The following is a 16,844-nucleotide window of genomic DNA, read 5'->3' on the forward strand; positions in this document are numbered from 1 at the left end:
TCTCTCACACACACAACCACACAACCACACCCCTGTGCATCCAATACCCATGCTTTCACCATCCTTATCCTGAAGTTTTATAATGCAGAAAGACTGAAAACCTAAATACAAGCTATTGTATGAACCGTTACTTTTCATTAGACATTATTGTTATTTTTATTCGGTGTTATTAACTTGAAATTATTGCAGCCTGCCCTGGGACCTTACGATGAAAGGGGTGTGATAAATTAAAATAATCACCATAATAATAATAATAATAATATTTCATTCTCTCTCTTCTCAAAGACATTTATTAGGGCAACGCTTGCAGAGCTCTGTGATTACCACTCTCTGGTTTAGACAGCAACTGTGGCAAATCCGGATCTGGCTGCTCTGGAACATCTGGGCCAAGGATGCAAAAATGTCAAATTCTGCTGTGTGTAAATTCCCCCTTTTTAAAGTGCTTTTAAAAATGCAGCTGTTGCCATTGCACCCTTTGTTCCTCTTCCTGCGGCATTTAATAACCAGGTTTTAATGGCATGCTATTTTATTTTAATTTTTTAAAAATCCAGACGGATGAAGTGTGCGAGACCTTCACTTAGTGACTGACGCACTAGTAACGATTTTATCAATCCCCCAGGTTTGATGAAGTCAGCCATATATTCACAGTCCTGAAAGATACGAGTTCTGGGGAAAGCCTGGGGTCTAAAGACTAATGCAGCTGTAATAGCAAAGAATTAGCTAAATGGATTCAGAACTGAATCCTCTTTATTGTGCCGGAAGCCTTGAAACTCATACAGCCAGACATAGGCTGCTGTTCCTTTTTAATGGGGTCAGAGTACAATACCTGCTACCAGTTGTCAATTCCAGGGGTTTTTTTGGGGGGGGGGGACCTTGAGCAGGTCCCTCCTCCCGAGAAAGACCCCCCCTCCCTCCCTCTCCCTTTGCGTTTTCCATTTGTTTGCCCTCCGCTCCCCATGAACCAAAATACAGAGTCCCCCCCACCCCACCAAGGCAGATTGGCCAGCGAGTTAGAGGAACCTGCTTCCTCTCCTCTCAAATTATATTATCAGGAGAGAGAAAACCAAGTCCTTCTACATGCAGCGCAGAGTTAAACTGTGGAACTCGTCACCAACCTAGAAGGCTTTAATAAATAACAATAATAAATTTTTATTTATACCCCGCCCTTCCCGGTTCAGAAAACCGGGCTCAGGGCGGCTAACAACAAATTTAAAACAATTGATGCAACAACAACAACAAAAAAACCCCCAGCATAAAATACAGTATAAAACGTGAATAGCAATAAATTCAGAATTCAAAAATCAATTTAGGGGGGAAATCCATCCAATAAACATTAGGTGATCACCAGGGCTAGCTGGCTAAATTAGTCCTACTTGGGCCGGTGAGGAGACCAGGGGAGAATTAGCTGTGGGATCCCAGAGCGGGGAATCTTCATAAAAAGGGGAGGGGGAGGGAAGGAAGGAAGGGGAATAAAAGATCAGGCTAAGTTCGAATTGAAAGCCAGGCGGAATAGCTCTGTCTTACAGGCCCTGTGGAAGGAAGTTAAATCCTGCAAGGCCCTGGTCTCATGCGACAGAGCATTCCATCAGGTCGGAGCCATCACTAAGAAGGCCCTGGCCCTGGTGGAGGATAATCTGACTTCCTTAGGGCCCGAGACCTCTAAACTGTGATTATTCATGGACCTTAAGGTCCTCTGCGGGGCAGACCAGGAGAGGTGGTCCTGTAATTACGAGGCCCTAAACCACAAAGGATTAGAAGAGGATTGGAGGGGGCTGTTGAAGGTGACAATGGACTCTCCTTCCCTCGAGGTTTTGATGCAGTTTGGAGGGCTACCTGTCATAGAGTCTTTTCCTGTTCCCTATTTTGCGGTGGGGTTGGGCTAGGTGAGCCTTGGGGGGGGGGGGACCTTCCAGCTTTAGAGTTCTGTAATTCTGTGATTCTTGGATTCTGTGACCAACGCCTACCAGTCACGATAGCTCTGCTGTGTTTCGTGGTCACAGGTAGCAGTGCTTCCGAATACCACTTGCTGGAAGAGAAGAAGGCTCTTGTGCTCTTGTGCTCCTGTTTTACTTGCTGGTTTCCCAAAATGGGCATCTGGTTGGCCCCTGTGATGGGGCCTGATCCAGCAGGGCTCTGCTTTGAAAGGGCAGGTGAGCAGATGAGGAGAAGGAGTGCTGGGAGGTTCACAAACAGTGAACAGAGGAATGTGGACCTTGGCACATGCCCAGTGATGTAGACCTGTGACTGTACGCCCAATGCCTGGCCTGCAATGCAGATCGGAGCTTCTAGAAACAAGATAGACCTTGTTCAGGCAGTTGGTGGAGGAGCGTGTGTGTGCTGCCCCTGCCCCTGGAAAGAGCTCTGCATTTGTTATGTACTGAGTTGAATAGGATCCAAAATGCAGCAGTCTGATTGAACCTAGAACAATAGGATCCAGAATGCAGCAGTTTGATTGGTCCTAGAACAATAGGATCCAGAATGCAGCAGTCTGATTGGTCCTAGAACAATAGGATCCAGCATGCAGCAGTCTGACTGGTCCACAGGAGCCACCCAATCCAGCTCTAGGTGGAAGTGAATCCACAACCTGATTGACCTACTGGTGAATCCCAGAATTAGCCAATCACATGGGGCCCATTGTGTAAATAATGTATATAAAGCAGACATTCTGGGGGAACTTCCATTCCTCCTCACCACTATAAGCTGAATAAAGAGCATGAAATCCACTCTCGACTCCGAGTATATTTCAGCATTCAGTCTTCATCCGACTCTTTTTTGGGGGTAGTGGGCACATTTGGAATTCTGAGAAAGTGCCATGGGTGCCAGTCATAAAATGGCTGCTGTGAGGTTCATGGCACAAGAGAAAATGGCCGCCAAATCCAAAGAGGCAAAGGAAAGAGGCAGGGCCACAAAACAGTGCTGGTCTTCCCATCCCACGTTCACCCATCTGACCACACACACACACACACACACACACTCTCACAAGGGAAAAAAAGGCACCTGCATCAGTTGCCACCACACTCAATTGCAGAAATAAGCTCTTGTCACCTCTCCTGGAATATATATTTTCCAGGTGAGTCCACTGCCTTAGATATATGTACTTAATCCTCTCCCTGCTGTTTGTGTGCTTCTTTCCCCCCTCTTTTAGTATCTGTTTCCCTTTTTCATATTGTATTGCAGGACGGAACACCTTAATAAAAATTATTGCAAAAATAAAAAATATAAATTGATGCAGTTCTAGCAGTCGAGTTGCTTGCTTCAGGAGTGTGCTTACTTTCCATGTGCTCTGCTTTTGTACTTGCAAATCGCCAGATGTTACAAAGGCACCGTAAGTTCCCAGTGATTTCTAACTTCAAGGGAAATACAGCTCCGTAGTCCTGCCGCTAGACCTTCCCATATCTTACGTAGCTCAAGGAAAAGGAGTTACTCGCCTCTTTTCGGGGCACTATACTTGTCCAGGGCTCCTTGATGGTCCCCAGCTGCCCCACCAATTCTGGATCCAGGACAGGAAGGCCATCTGTGGTGGATGATGTCAAAAACAGGTCTGGCCTCTGTGTAAAAAGAAATGTAGAACATTACAATGCTAATTATTGCATGGGTAATGGTTAAGGGACGCGGGTGGCGCTGTGGGTTAAACCATAGAGCCTAGGACTTGCCAATCAGAAGGTTGGTGGTTCGAATCCCCACGACGGGGTGAGCTCCCATTGCTCTGTCCCAGCTCCTGCCAACCTAGCAGTTCAAAAGCACATCAAAGTGCAAGTAGATAAATAGGTACCACTCCGGTGGAAAGCTAAACGGCATTTCCGTGCGCTGCTCTGGTTTGCCAGAAGTGGTTTAGTCATGCTGGCCACATGACCCGGAAGCTGTACGCCGGCTCCCTCGGCCAAAAAAGCGAGATGAGCGCCGCAACCCCAGAGTCGGCCATGATGGGACCTAATGGTCAGGGGTCCCTTTACCTTTAATGGTTAATATTTTGTATCAATATTACAGTGGTACCTTGGTTTACGAACTTAATCCGTTCCGGAAGTCCGTTCTTCAACCAAAGTGTTCTTAAACCAAGGCGTGCTTTCCCATAGCAGCGGGGGACTCAGTTATAAATGGAACACACTCAACAGGAAGCGAAACATGTTCTTATTCCAAGGCTAAGTTCACAAACCAAAACACCTACTTCCGGGTTTGCAGCATTCTTAATCCATGTTGTTCATAAACTAAGCTGTTCTTAAACCAAGGTACCACTGTATAGGACTAGCTGCATTTTTTACGTACAGAGCCGTGAAACCCGTGTATGGATGAAGACGCTGTTTTGAAAACTGTAAAATTAATCATCAAATCATGACAACCATCAATATCATTAGCTTTATTCAAAAACATCAGACACTTCTGCGGAAAACTGTTGAGGCTGGATGGTGGTGATGGTCTGTAGGACTGGGAGACAAGGAGAATGGAGAATCAGAATGTGAGGGAAATTGGGAGGGGGGAATTCAGTTCAGTTTGCCTTTAGAAAGTTAGGATCTCAGCTCAGTCTCAAAGATTGCCAGCTGATTTTCCTAGCTGGACTGCTGGGTCTTTAACAGTTAGCAGAAAAAGCATCAATTTGTGAACACTGGCTTGCCATACAACTATTAAAAGGTGTGCACGTCCGACTTGGGAAACTCTAGTACATATGTATGTACTTGCACAGACCGCTTTCTTGCAAAGAATAAGGCAGGGGTCAGCAAACTTTTTCAGCAGTGGGCCGGTCCACTGTCCCTCAGACCTTGTGGGGGGGCCGGACTATATTTTGAAGGAAAAAACCCAATGAATTCCTATGCCCCACAAATAACCCAGAGATGCATTTTAAATAAAAGAACACATTCTACTCATGTAAAAACACACTGATTCCCAGACCGTCCGTGGGCCGCATTTAGAAGGTGATCTGGCCCCCGAGCCTTAGTTTGCCTACCCATGAAATAAGCCATCACATGCTCCTATCACTGTCGGCCCCAGATCAGTGACAAGGTTGGACACCTTGCTTTTGGCTTGGGAGCGGCTGCCTCTCCTCCCTTGGCAGGGCCCTACAGATCAATTAGAAGCTGCTGTCTGTAGCTCATCAAAGGTGCAAACAAACGACACACTCGGCAGATGGTCCTTAAGCAAACAGGGGTGGCTCTCTAATTGGAGCGGATTCAGCGAGCGCAAAAACTTCAATCATTCCCGAAAGGAGCCAATCTCCACCAGCTCCCTCGGCATTCGTTGACGTGCCCAGCAAATGAGTCCGACTCATTTCCTTGTAATGCATCCCTAACTCGCCAAATTGGCCGCTGCGGGTGGCTGGTGGCAAAGTGGCCCTCGGAGCCTCCTGCCGCCGTGACTAGAGGCCGTGATGCCTCATTAGGGCTGCCTCAGACTGTAGAGGCATAGTCATCGTGGTTAGTAGCCAATGATAGCCCTCTTGTCCAATAATTCGTCCAATCCTCTTTCAAAGTCTTCCAAGTTGGCAGTCCCCATGGGCGTAGCCAGGCTGGGGGGGGGGCAGCTGCCCCCCTAAATCAAGGAAATAAATAAAAACATGTAACTGACCAATCATGTTGCAGATAGCTAGGTTCTGCCCCCCTCCCAAAAAATCTCCGTCTCTTTCTTATCGCAATTTCCTTAAATCTTTGGGGTGTTTGCTTTGGCTCCTAACAAACTCTTCGTGGGGTATTATAACAGGAGTTGTCTGTGCTGTGTTGCGATCCTGTCTTTATTTCAAGCCAAACTCTGTGTCTAAAAAAGGTTTTTATCTCGTCTCTCCCTTGCTGCCCACCTTCGCTAGTGGGGAGTTGTTAAAGATTTTAAGTTCTCTACTGCCGTTTTGGGGAGTAAAACGTCTTGTTTTTAACAGTCTCTCTCTTTTTGGAGAGTTTGGCACTGCCTCGCCAGGTTTTGGGGTGTTTGTGTCGGAGAGGGAATTAACCCTTTTGTGCGGAGGTCCTCCCTGCTTCTTGGCTATATACTTTGTTTTCTCACTTTGGGAGACACCTTATCATGCTGCCATGGGCTCTGCCCTCAGGATCCCCCCCTGAGGTCGGGTGACTTACGCCTTGTCGCCCGTTTCTGCCTCTCTCCAACACTGGGTCTGCCTTGAGACAGCAAGAGCACAGATCCCCACCTGACTGTAGGCGTGCTGCTACAGAAGTCCCTCTACATCCTTTGTGAAGAAGGACTGCCTTTTACTTCTGCTTCTTCTCGCTCAGATCCTCTTCCATCCCTGGAGTCTGTGCTCACGAGAAGGATGTGTAGAGTGAGCAACTGCCCAAATGGTGGTAGGGGAGTGCCCTGCTGATGCCCTTGTTGACCAGCACCTTATTAACTCCATCTTCTGGGCCTTCATATTTCATTCGGGTGGGAGGCCTTTGACCTTGGCTGAGCGCCCTTGGCATCCAAAGCAATCACGCCCCAGTTTGTACGGACCCTCGTGGGGAAGAAGCAGCTCATGCAAAATGCAACAGTTTACCAGGCTCCTTGCAAATGACAACAAGTGCACAGATGGCGCCCAAGGTGGGCTGGAAGGATACAGATGACTCCAGTTCCACACCCCACCCCACTTTTTGCCTGACAAAGACAGGGCAGGTTGGCTAGCAGTGCTGCACATGCTCCTAATTCAATTAGCTCTCTCCTAAACCCTCCTCTGGGAGAAGTGAGTGGGAACGGACAAATGTTCTTCCACAAAGACGTTCATTTCAACGTCTCTGTGTGTGCATGTTCTGCTCCGCTTTGCTTTGGCCCTGCTGTCTTCCACTCATTAGCTGCCTAACAAAGCGAGGCTGGCTCAGTCCGTTTCCATTCGGCAGTCATTCTATCACTCCTCTGTAATTTCTGCAGCAATCAAGATTTTCTAAGGATGCTGAGCCAAAGAGGAGGGGGATTAGGGCAGGAAGGAACCTGGCAGAGAATAATGGAGAGCCCACAACCCACCTCCATTCAGGCACTAGCCTTTCATTTCCTTCTGTAATAATCTTCCCCCTCCCTCTTACTGTAATCACAAGGGCTCTTATATGTGCAAGCTAACACAGCTGCAGGATTGCTGGAGTTGCTTGTTGCTTGCTCGCTCACTCGCTTGTTTGCATGCTCACTTACTTGCTTCTAACCCCACAAATTTCCGTGCTGGTCCGTCCCCTGGCCTACAAGCAGTGGATGGCAGGATGCTGCCTTAATTTGGGCCCAGCCACTGGGCCCATCTCACTCAGTAGCAGTGGGCAACATTCAAGTAAGCTTTCCTCAAGAGTAAAAATGGGAGTGGCAGTGGGAAGACAATGAGTGGTCAGAAAGAGAAGACAAGGAAGGCGTGTCAGAAGCTTAAGAGATAACAGGGCTTAGTCAAAGGGAGGCCAAGAGGCAGAGATGAGTCAGGCTGGTGAAGAGGCACAAATGTCTCCCCCTCCTGCTGCAATGAGTGTTGGGATACTGCTGGGGAGACGGGGGCATCAGGCAGGCCCCCAGCTGGCTCCAGCCACTGGCCGGCAGCCGGACAATCACGGTCTCCCTTGGAACAGCATCAGTCAGTGACACGAGCCTCAGATACATTTAGAGACCTGTGCACGCTCTATCAGCAGATTGAATAAATCTTCTCACAGTAGAAGAGGCGGACAGAGCCATGTGTAAGCAGTACAGTGGTACCTCGGGATGTGAACAGGATCCGTTCCGGAGCCCCGTTCGCATCCTGAAGTGAACGCAACAAGTGACAACGCGTCTGTGCGTGCGTGAGTCGCTTTTTGCCGCTTCCGCGCATGCGCGTGACGTCATTTTGAGCGTCTGCGCATGTGTGAGTGGTGAAAGCCGGAAGTAACGCGCTCCGTTACTTCCGGGTTGCCGTGGAGCGCAACTCGTACCCGCTCAACCCAAAGCACATTCAACCCGAGGTATGACTGTATATTACAGTATTTTATTCAGCAGCAGGAACAAAGGGAAAAACATGTCTGCTTCCCTTCGTGTCCAGCAAAACAGCAGCAATGCATATACAAACAGAAGTTCCCAGCAGATCTGTGCTGGAAGTAAGCAGGCATGTGACACACAACACTCATGCCTGTACCCTTTTAAGGTGGAACGGAACTATATCCTAACAATGAGATCCCTTCCCCCTTGGTCTCCCAGAAGGGGGTAGAGGCAAGAAGAGAGCAGAGGAGAGGTTAGCTTCACAGAGGCACAGTCTCAGATTACTTGGGCAAAACCCCTGGAAAAGAGGAGACTTAAGAGGCAGGGGCTTTCAGTCTCAGCAACTGATCCATAGGGCAGGACCCACCAGGGATGAGCTGCTGTGCTCATTAGGCCTGACATTCTGTCATGTCTGTGCAGATCCTGGTCTTGCTAATAAAGAGTTAACTCCAACATGCACATTGTGATTTACTCACTGGCTCATCAATGTATTATGAATAAATAAATTATAACTTGGCAACAGTACCTAAGGAAGCCATTTCAGCTGGACGAAGACTAAACACACACACACACACAACTCCACTAAGAGGATGAAGATGTTTGTGAAAAACAGCACTTGTTGAGAATGAGCGTGTGAGGTGAATGGCAGATAAAATTAATGGACTATGAAGAATTGGACAAAATGAAGGAAGGATTCGAAACCTGTGGGACCAGAGATTCACAGAAGATTGGAAGAAGTATATGAACTATTTGAAGAGCAACTGTAATCAACAAATTACGCTGGTAGGACCACAAGAAGTTTTGTAAGGAGAAATATATGAAACGTTACAAAGTAGAAAAAGAATAGAGATACCAGCTATGAGACTTAAACATAATAGGGAAGGTAAGAAGTGTATACTAAGAGATCAGATTGGAAAATTTTCAGACAGAACGGATCCTGTTCACATCCCGAGGTACCACTGTATATGAAATGGTTCTAATTCATTTTAACATAGGATATTTTTAATACACATTTTTATTGTGGTTTTTTTATTATTATTGCTATATGGCTTTGAGATGCTACCTGGGAAGTGATTCATAAATAAAACAAGATCAACAAATGGCCGACTCTGCAGGCAAAGTGACAAAAAAGCAACAGCAGTCATTGTTGTCAGAGAGTAGATGCCCAGATGCCCTGGCAAAAGACTGCTCTCCTCCACCCCAAGGGAAAGAGCGTCTCTCTTTCTATCGTCAAACATTATCAGTTTAATTTATGTTCTCTCCCCACCTTTCTACAGCCCACTGGGCACTAAGGGACTTGTCAGTAGCTGACACTTTAAAGCAAGTCACATCTCATGATGAGGTGTTTAATTCTACTGTTATCAGCCGGGATTGCCTTTTGTGTGTTTTTCTTCTTCTAAAGACCACCCGAAAACCCCAATTTGTTACTTGGTTAAAACAGTTTAAAGTGACAGCGAGCAAGGAAAAGAAATGTAGGATCAAAAGTGCTGTTTCTATTAGATTTAATTAAATCCCCCCAAATGGTAGCTCATACCATGCAAATGCAGATTTTGTGTCAGTTTTTTTTTTGGGGGGGGGGATCTGGTTGTGGAAATGTTGACAGTGCCTCATAGGAACATAAGGTGCTGCTGTATGACTCGTTCGGTCCATGTGTCAGCTACTCTCGAGGGTGAAAAACGTAACACAAGAAAAGCCTGTTGGATCCAGCCAGTCGCCCATCTAGTCCAGCATTGTGCTCTCACAGTGGCTGAACAGTTGTCTGTGGGAAACCAGTGTGGGGTGTGAAACACAGAGCAGTCAAATACAACATTCCTAGAGTGGACATGTTTAGACATGAAGAGGGATGTTTGTCCAGGCAGTAGATAAACTTCCTGTTTCCTCCTGTGCTGGGACAAACTTCTTCTACATGTAACCAGAGGTGGGCGTGACCTCACCTGTGCAGGTAACAAAAGCACAGGACTTGCCACCACATCTCTTCTCTATTTTGCTTTCGTAGAAGAAGCATCAGCCTGAGATGCTCTCTTGGCCAAGAGAGGACAAAGGAACTATCTCCCTATGGGATAGATTCCAGGTGTATATAATTCTTGTAACTTAAGTCTGCCTTCTGGGATCCATCTGTGAACAGAATGAGTGAGTAAACTATTTTATACTTTTATACAAGACTGTGTTGTGTCTATTCTTTTTAGGAGGGAATAAAAGGGGAATTACCAGGAAACTTATTTTAGAGGCTTATACAAGCCTGGCAAACCTATCTGCTGTGTAAGTTTTAAAAGGGGAATGTTACTCTGCTAAATTATAGAACTTGCTAGCGCAAGTTCGAAAGGATATAATTAAACAATATATCCTCTCCTGCCTCCCTGAACATTCCCACAACCAGCAAGCAGGATTCAAACTCAAGAGCCACTCTCTCTCATCTGGCATTCAGAAGCTGTGGAGGCAGAGTGTAGCCTTCATGGCTATTAACCATCAACAGCCCTCTTGCATGAATTTGACTAATCCTCTTTTAAAGCCAACCAAGTCGGTGGCCATCCCTGGTTTAAGGCAGCGGACATTCCCAGCCTCACCTGGAAATGCTAGACGTTGAACCCAGGACCTCTTGCATGCAAAGCAGATTCACTTACAAACTCAGCCATGGCCCTTCTCCATGAGGAAAAAGAATGAAAGGGTGATGGAGGCAGCGAGCACAGAAACTCAGGAGATTTGTGGCCTTGTACATGAGAATGTGTCTCAGTTAGGCTTGCCATATGTCAGGAAAATTCCTGGCATGTCCTGGTATTCAGGTGTAAAGATGGCTTCGGGAACACGATGGAAAAACCAGCAGAAACTGCTCAAAAAGCTTAAAAATCATGATTTTGGGGGGAGGTTTCTTCCAAAAAGCTCAACAATAAAAGCTCAAAAATTTGGCAACTCTAGTCTCAGTGGAATGGGGAGGCATGAAGAGGAGAAGGAGATGCAGGCTGGAACCTACAGAGCTCATCTTTTTCTCATGCTTAACCGAACCAGCATGTTCCTCCTTTGTAAGCTCCCTAACATGCCTAAGGGAGGCGGGTGGTGCTGTGGGTTAAACCACAGAGCCTAGGACTTGCTGATCAGAAGGTTGGCGGTTCGAATCCCCGTGACGGGGTGAGCTCCCGTTGCTTGGTCCCTGCTCCTGTCAACCTAGCAGTTCGAAAGCACATCAAAGTGCAAGTAGATAAATAGGTACCGCTCTGGTGGGAAGGTAAATGGCATTTCCGTGTGCTGGTCTGGTTCGCCAGAAGCGGCTTAGTCATGCCTGCCACATGACCCGAAAGCTGTACGCCGGCTCCCTCGGCCAATAAAGTGAGATGAGCACCGCAACCCCAGAGTCGTCCGCGACTGGACCAAATGGTCAGGGGTCCCTTTACCTTTACCTTTAACATGCCTTTGAGTTGTCACTCTGAATTGCTGGGCAAACCAATCCTGCTAACATATGTAATTGCTCCCATTAGCTCCCAAGTCCGGTGGTGAGTGCCAATCACTATGCCAAAGCAGCATCACCCACAAAGAAGAGGAAGGACTCTGTTTCCTTGGGGGGTCGTGGGGTATCTAGAAGTAGGGGGGAAACGCGAGGAAACCTCCTAAAGGGGGTCAACCCTCCCTCCAAATGGCTGAAACACAATGGTACGTTCACAGGCCTCTTGCCTTATTCACTCTAGCCTGTTGCCATACCAAGGCTTGGTCCCGTGTGTGTAGAGGCAGGAATGAAAAACATAAGAGCAGCTGGATCACACCAATGGCCCATCTAGGCTGGCAGACTAGATGCCTCTGGGTAGCCCATAAGCAGGACCCGAGCACAACAGCGCTCTCCCCAACTAAAAATCCAAGGGCGCAGAAAGGATCTACAGGTGACTCCAACTGCCTCTTGGATACCAGTGATTTTGGCACATTTTAAACCTTTCCAAAGCCTGCACTCTTTACACCGACCGCCTGCCAGGTTGCTCATAAAAAAATCTGATGGATTCTGGGAGGTTAGCGCTTTAAAACGGTCCAGTTCATCGCAAAGCTGTGATTGCTTGAACCCGCGGCGCCGCTTCCCACCGCCCTCCTCCCTTTGCTTTGTGCCGCTAGCAACAAATCCATTTTTTCCTCCATTGTTGCTAGGGCCGATTTGCTGAAACAAGCTTTAAGGGCAGGATTGAGAAGCTGAGCTTGTCACCTGATATCCCCCCCCCCCCCCGCTCCCTCGCTTGTACATACATTAGTTGGGGAGGGGGAGAAAGAGGAGGAGGAGGAGGAGGAGGAGGACTGGGGAAGGGGGATAAAAAAGAACACAACAGCCCTTAGATCAAAACAATAATCAGCTAAATGAATTCCGCAGCATTTTCCCGCATGACTAGGAGTGATAATTTAGTGCAGCAGCCAGCTGGAAGGAAGGGGATTAATTCTGCACTTACCAGCACCTCTGTGAATAATTCATCACACGCGGCCCCCCTCCGCTGACCCCCTGGGCCATTACTCCAAAGTAGCTCGCCAGACAGCCCTGCCCCAGCCAGGGGGCCCGGCGCTTTGTGGGGGGAGAGCAATGGAATTAACCTGCCGGCTTGAAGTTCGGTCCCAAATTAACTTTGCGGATGGGGAGGGGTGGTGTTGGGGAGAAGGGAGAAGCACCGCTGTTTTCTGCAACTGTAGCACCAGTCCCAGAATGCCCCACCCATGCCCTGTAAAAATAATGTTTCTACAATGTAGATATACTTAGGAGGTTCAGCCCTGGGCAATGAAAGAGTCTCTACTCTGTGCAGTCTGTAACTGCTGTTATTAATTGCAATACAGTCAGTGGCGTAGTGTGGGGGGTGCAGGGGGGGCCGGCCGCACCGGGCGCAACATCTGGGGGTTAGGGTTAGGGGGCGCAAATCCACGGGTTAGGGGGCGCAAATCCATGGGTTAGGGGGCGCAAATTACTTGCCTTGCCCCGGGTGCTGACAACCCACGCTACGCCACTGAATACAGTGGTACCTCGGGTTACATACACTTCAGGTTACATACGCTTCAGGTTACAGACTCGGGTTACATACGCTTCAGGTTACAAGCCTGACCCAGAAATAGTACCTCGGGTTAAGAACTTTGCTTCAGGATGAGAACAGAAATTGTGCTCCAGCGGCGCGGCAACAGCGGGAGGCCCCATTAGCTTAAGTGGTGCTTCAGGTTAAGAACAGTTTCAGGTTAAGAATGGACCTCTGGAACGAATTAAGTTCTTAACCCGTGGTACTTCTGTATTACTGAAGAATTTATACCTTACTTTTCACCAAATGTCTCAAAGCAGCTTCTGGAAAAATAAAAAGCACAACCCAGAGGATTGCATCTAAGGTTAGCCCTGCTCAGAGCAAACCCACTGAAATTAATCTACCTAAATGAGTCCCAGTAGGGGGTGACAGTGTGGGTAGCAGAAGCCAGGCACCCACATAAAAATTTTTATGGGTGCCCAGGCACCCAGGGCTCCCTGTATATGGTGCCATTGTCTAGCAATAGCAAGCAAACAAGCAAATAAACATTGCAGCTGATGTTCTGGAGTCCAGCAAAGCTTAGCATTTGCAATGAGTGCAGATGAGGCTGAATGCCTGACCTCCAAGGCCTATGGGAAGGCAGTGTCACCAAACGAGCCCGATAGTAAATTACACAGTTAAAAGCTGGCGTTAACTCTTCATTTGCGGAACACAATCCTCACAGACGTGGTGGGGTTTCAGGCCTAATGAACACAGCAGCTCATGCCTTCTAGGTCTTACTCCATGAAATCATTGCTGAGACTCAAAGTCCCTGCCTCCCCAGAGCCTTCTATGTCTCCTCCTCTCCAGGGCTTCTTGCAAGCAATCGGAGACTGCGCCTGCATGCAGCCTGTCTTTGCTCCATCCATTCCATGCCTCTTCTGGTTCTGGGAGACCAGGCAGGAGGGGAGATTACTGCAGCAGGAGGGGGAGACACTCATGACTCTTCACTAGCCTGACACATCTCTGCCTCTTGGTTTCCCTCCTTTCACTTATCTGCTTCAGCTTCTGCCCTGATTCTGGATTTCTTTCCACCACAGACTCTCTCAACTCACTGAGCCTGTTACCCCTTCATCTTCTGACAGCTCCTCTTCCCAGTTTTCTCCCCCTGACTACTGTGAGAGGAATTTTGAGGTTTTAGATATATGGTACATGTTCCTAAGTGTACCAACCAAGCACGTACATAGATCAGCACAGGAAACCTGAAACCATTTTGATTCCCAAACTGACCAAATGTTTTCCCTGCAAGGAGGGAGGGGGGGGGGTCAGGGAGCCTTCCCATTGTCTCAGGAATTGAGTAATCAGCATTTTATTGGGTGACAGACTATCAGGAAAGGCAATCAGATAACCTGGCAACCAGGAAAAACAACATTCAAATTTCTGTTTTAGACTGCCTTTTCTGTGATGTAGGTATGATGTATCTGGGGGGTGGTCTTAGGTTACACCCCTTCTGTGATGTATGAATGATGTTTCTGGGGGTGGTCTTGATCTACAGGGTGGCAATTTCAAAAGTCTTTATAAGGCCCTGTGCGCCATTGTTTTGGGTTCCTCCTCCTTTTCTGCGTGTGAGAGGAGCACCCTGTTGCAAAAGATCAATAAAGATCAGGCTTACTAGCTGCTTTGCTTCTCAGTATTCTTTGGTTGGCCTCTGTTATTTTCTCCTACCAATACCCCAATACTATGGATACCCCATAAGGGAAAAGGCCAGTTTTTGTTTACAACACTACTCATCATTGCCCCACCATCATTCCCTGGGATCTGAGCCTTCTTCCCTTGATGGTTCCTTCCACCATTCCTCTGTGTCCAAACAGTCCATGATGAGCGGCAACCTAAGAGAGGCCATGAACTCTGAGCACTGGGAACAGCAGGTTAGATTTGCACACGTGACTCAGTGCAACGTCGATTCCTGTTATTTGTGGGCCAGCTGCTGGCAGACAGAAGAGAACCTCTTGGTATTTTAAGCAGCCTCCCTCCCCCACACTTTCTCCCCCTTTTTCGCTGCAGAGCACAGGGGCAGGCACATTCCCTCCATCCTTTACAACCTAATTTGGACTGACAGGCTGGAGTTGGTGCTTAGCAAGGCTGAGCCTCTCGGCTTCTCTGTTATTTTAACACAGACTCCTTTGCAAGCGCTTGAGGCAGAGGAGGGAGGGCAGAGGGCTTTACAAGAGAATGCAAACCATCATCTATATTCATGAACTGCCTCCAGGGGCACTCTCTCTTTCCAGAGCAGCTGGCTGCCCGGTTGCCTGCTGTCTGCAGTGATTTTTGCACCTCTCGGACAGGATCACATGATCACACGAGGGCCTGTGGAGGGGAGCTCCATTCAAGGCAGCAGCCCAAGAACAGGATCGCCGGCCCAGGTTCAAATAGCAGCATGGTTAGAGTCAGGAGTGTGCAGTCTGGTGCCAAGCATGCAAAGGTCTGGAACATTTAGCATTCTCAAGACAAGTGTCACACCCATGCTCTACCCAGAACATTTGGAATCCGAGTGCTTTTGATGTGTTGGCATCTCCGGCTTGTTTTGATTCTGACAAAGCATCACATTTGAAGGATAGTATCCAAAGTATCACAGAGACAGGCGTTCAAAGAATTATAGAATTGCAGAATTGGGGTCCCTTCCAACTCTATGAAAGGAGATTCCAACTAAACATCATGAGGCACTAGTCCATGGGTAGGCAAACTAAGGCCTAGAGGCTGGATCCGGCCCAATCGCCTTCTAAATCCAGCCCACGGACGGTCCGGGAATCAGTGTGTTTTTACACAAGTAGAATGTGTCCTTTTATTTAAAATGCATCTCTGGGTTACTTGTGGGGCATAGGAATTCGTTCATTCCCCCCCTAAATATGGTCTGGTGTGTGGGGCTGGAGTCAAAAGTGGATGGGATCAGAGCCCGAAATGGAAGGGGCCAGACTCTCAATAGTGTCAGAAAAATGCTGATGTGTTAACCAACCTGAACCTGTAGACACACCAATGACAACAGGTTATCAGGTAGATGATACTGAAGAAGCATTTTCTGACACTACACTGTACAGAAGTGTGCTAGGCAAACTAAACTTCACTGCCAGATGTTGAAGTCCTGACACTGCAGTTAGCATGAATTTGCTAAGCAGACATGTCAACAATCCTACAGGTGGGGGCACTCATTTCTCTCTCTTTCCTTGCTACCTTCATATTTCCCCTCCTCTCCAGCAGGGAAGCCAGCATGCCCCCCACATTGAGCGGGTGCTATCACACGACACGTGACGCTGCCTGGGATGCCCCAGGTGGGGCAGGATGAAAAGAGGGAATTCTCCATGCCTGCTCATCCCAGCCGCTGATTGGCTTCTGGGCTGCCGGGCGGAGGCTGGGGCTGGAGAGTATGGAGGGTGGCGGCAGTGGGGGGGGTCCTCTCAATATTGGTGGGGTGCTGCCACCTGCCCAAAAATATTGGGGGATTTGAAGCCCCCTCTGCCTCCTATACCTGACGCCGCTGCTCCCCAACCACATGAATCAGGCCAAGGGCCACCTGAAACTGGGCTGAGGGCTGCATGCAGCTCTCAGGGTACAGATTGTTCACCAGTGTCCTACATGGACCATCTGAGCTGTCCAGTCCCACCCCCTTTTTTTAACGAAGGCAAGTTTCTCGGATATCTCCTATCTGGAGCTCCCCAAGCTGATCTTGCTGGCATTTCCATGTGTCTCACCTCTGAATTTATCAACTGAACACCAAGCTGGACAGTTGGGACTTCTCCACTTCTGGTGCGCAGGTTTGTATCCTGAGAAATCAACAAAGACAAACGGTTGATTAAGAATTGTTAACACACAGAGTTATGAACTGCATGGCTGGATCAGATCACAAGTCCATCGAGCCTGGGGCCCAGTCAGCGCACAGTCAGCTATGGGTCTATTTGGAAAGCCCACCAGCAAGGGGCTGTTGGGTTGCTCAGTTGGTACAAGCATGAGACTCTTAAA

The 16,844-nt window shown here is 48.1% G+C and overlaps 2 protein-coding genes across 3 annotated transcripts in view; both read right to left on the reverse strand.

The window, feature by feature from the left end:
- CCDC33 (coiled-coil domain containing 33) overlaps positions 1-16,844 on the reverse strand; it is a 154,476-nt gene that overhangs the window by 53,009 nt on the left and 84,623 nt on the right. For both annotated transcript variants that reach the window (XM_081876254.1, XM_081876253.1), the window contains 2 exons: positions 16,577-16,648; positions 3,429-3,548 (listed from right to left, as the gene is read on the reverse strand). In XM_081876254.1, coding sequence (XP_081732380.1) covers positions 3,429-3,548; positions 16,577-16,648 — 192 coding nt within the window. The remainder of the gene's footprint in view (positions 1-3,428; positions 3,549-16,576; positions 16,649-16,844) is intronic.
- The window catches only part of PML (PML nuclear body scaffold), a 281,106-nt gene that overhangs the window by 23,737 nt on the left and 240,525 nt on the right, over positions 1-16,844 (reverse strand). The gene's annotated exons all lie outside the window — the stretch shown is intronic.

Source organism: Podarcis erhardii (genome assembly GCF_964252035.2).
Source record: "Podarcis erhardii genome assembly, chromosome: 9".
Lineage (NCBI taxonomy): Eukaryota > Metazoa > Chordata > Lepidosauria > Squamata > Lacertidae > Podarcis > Podarcis erhardii.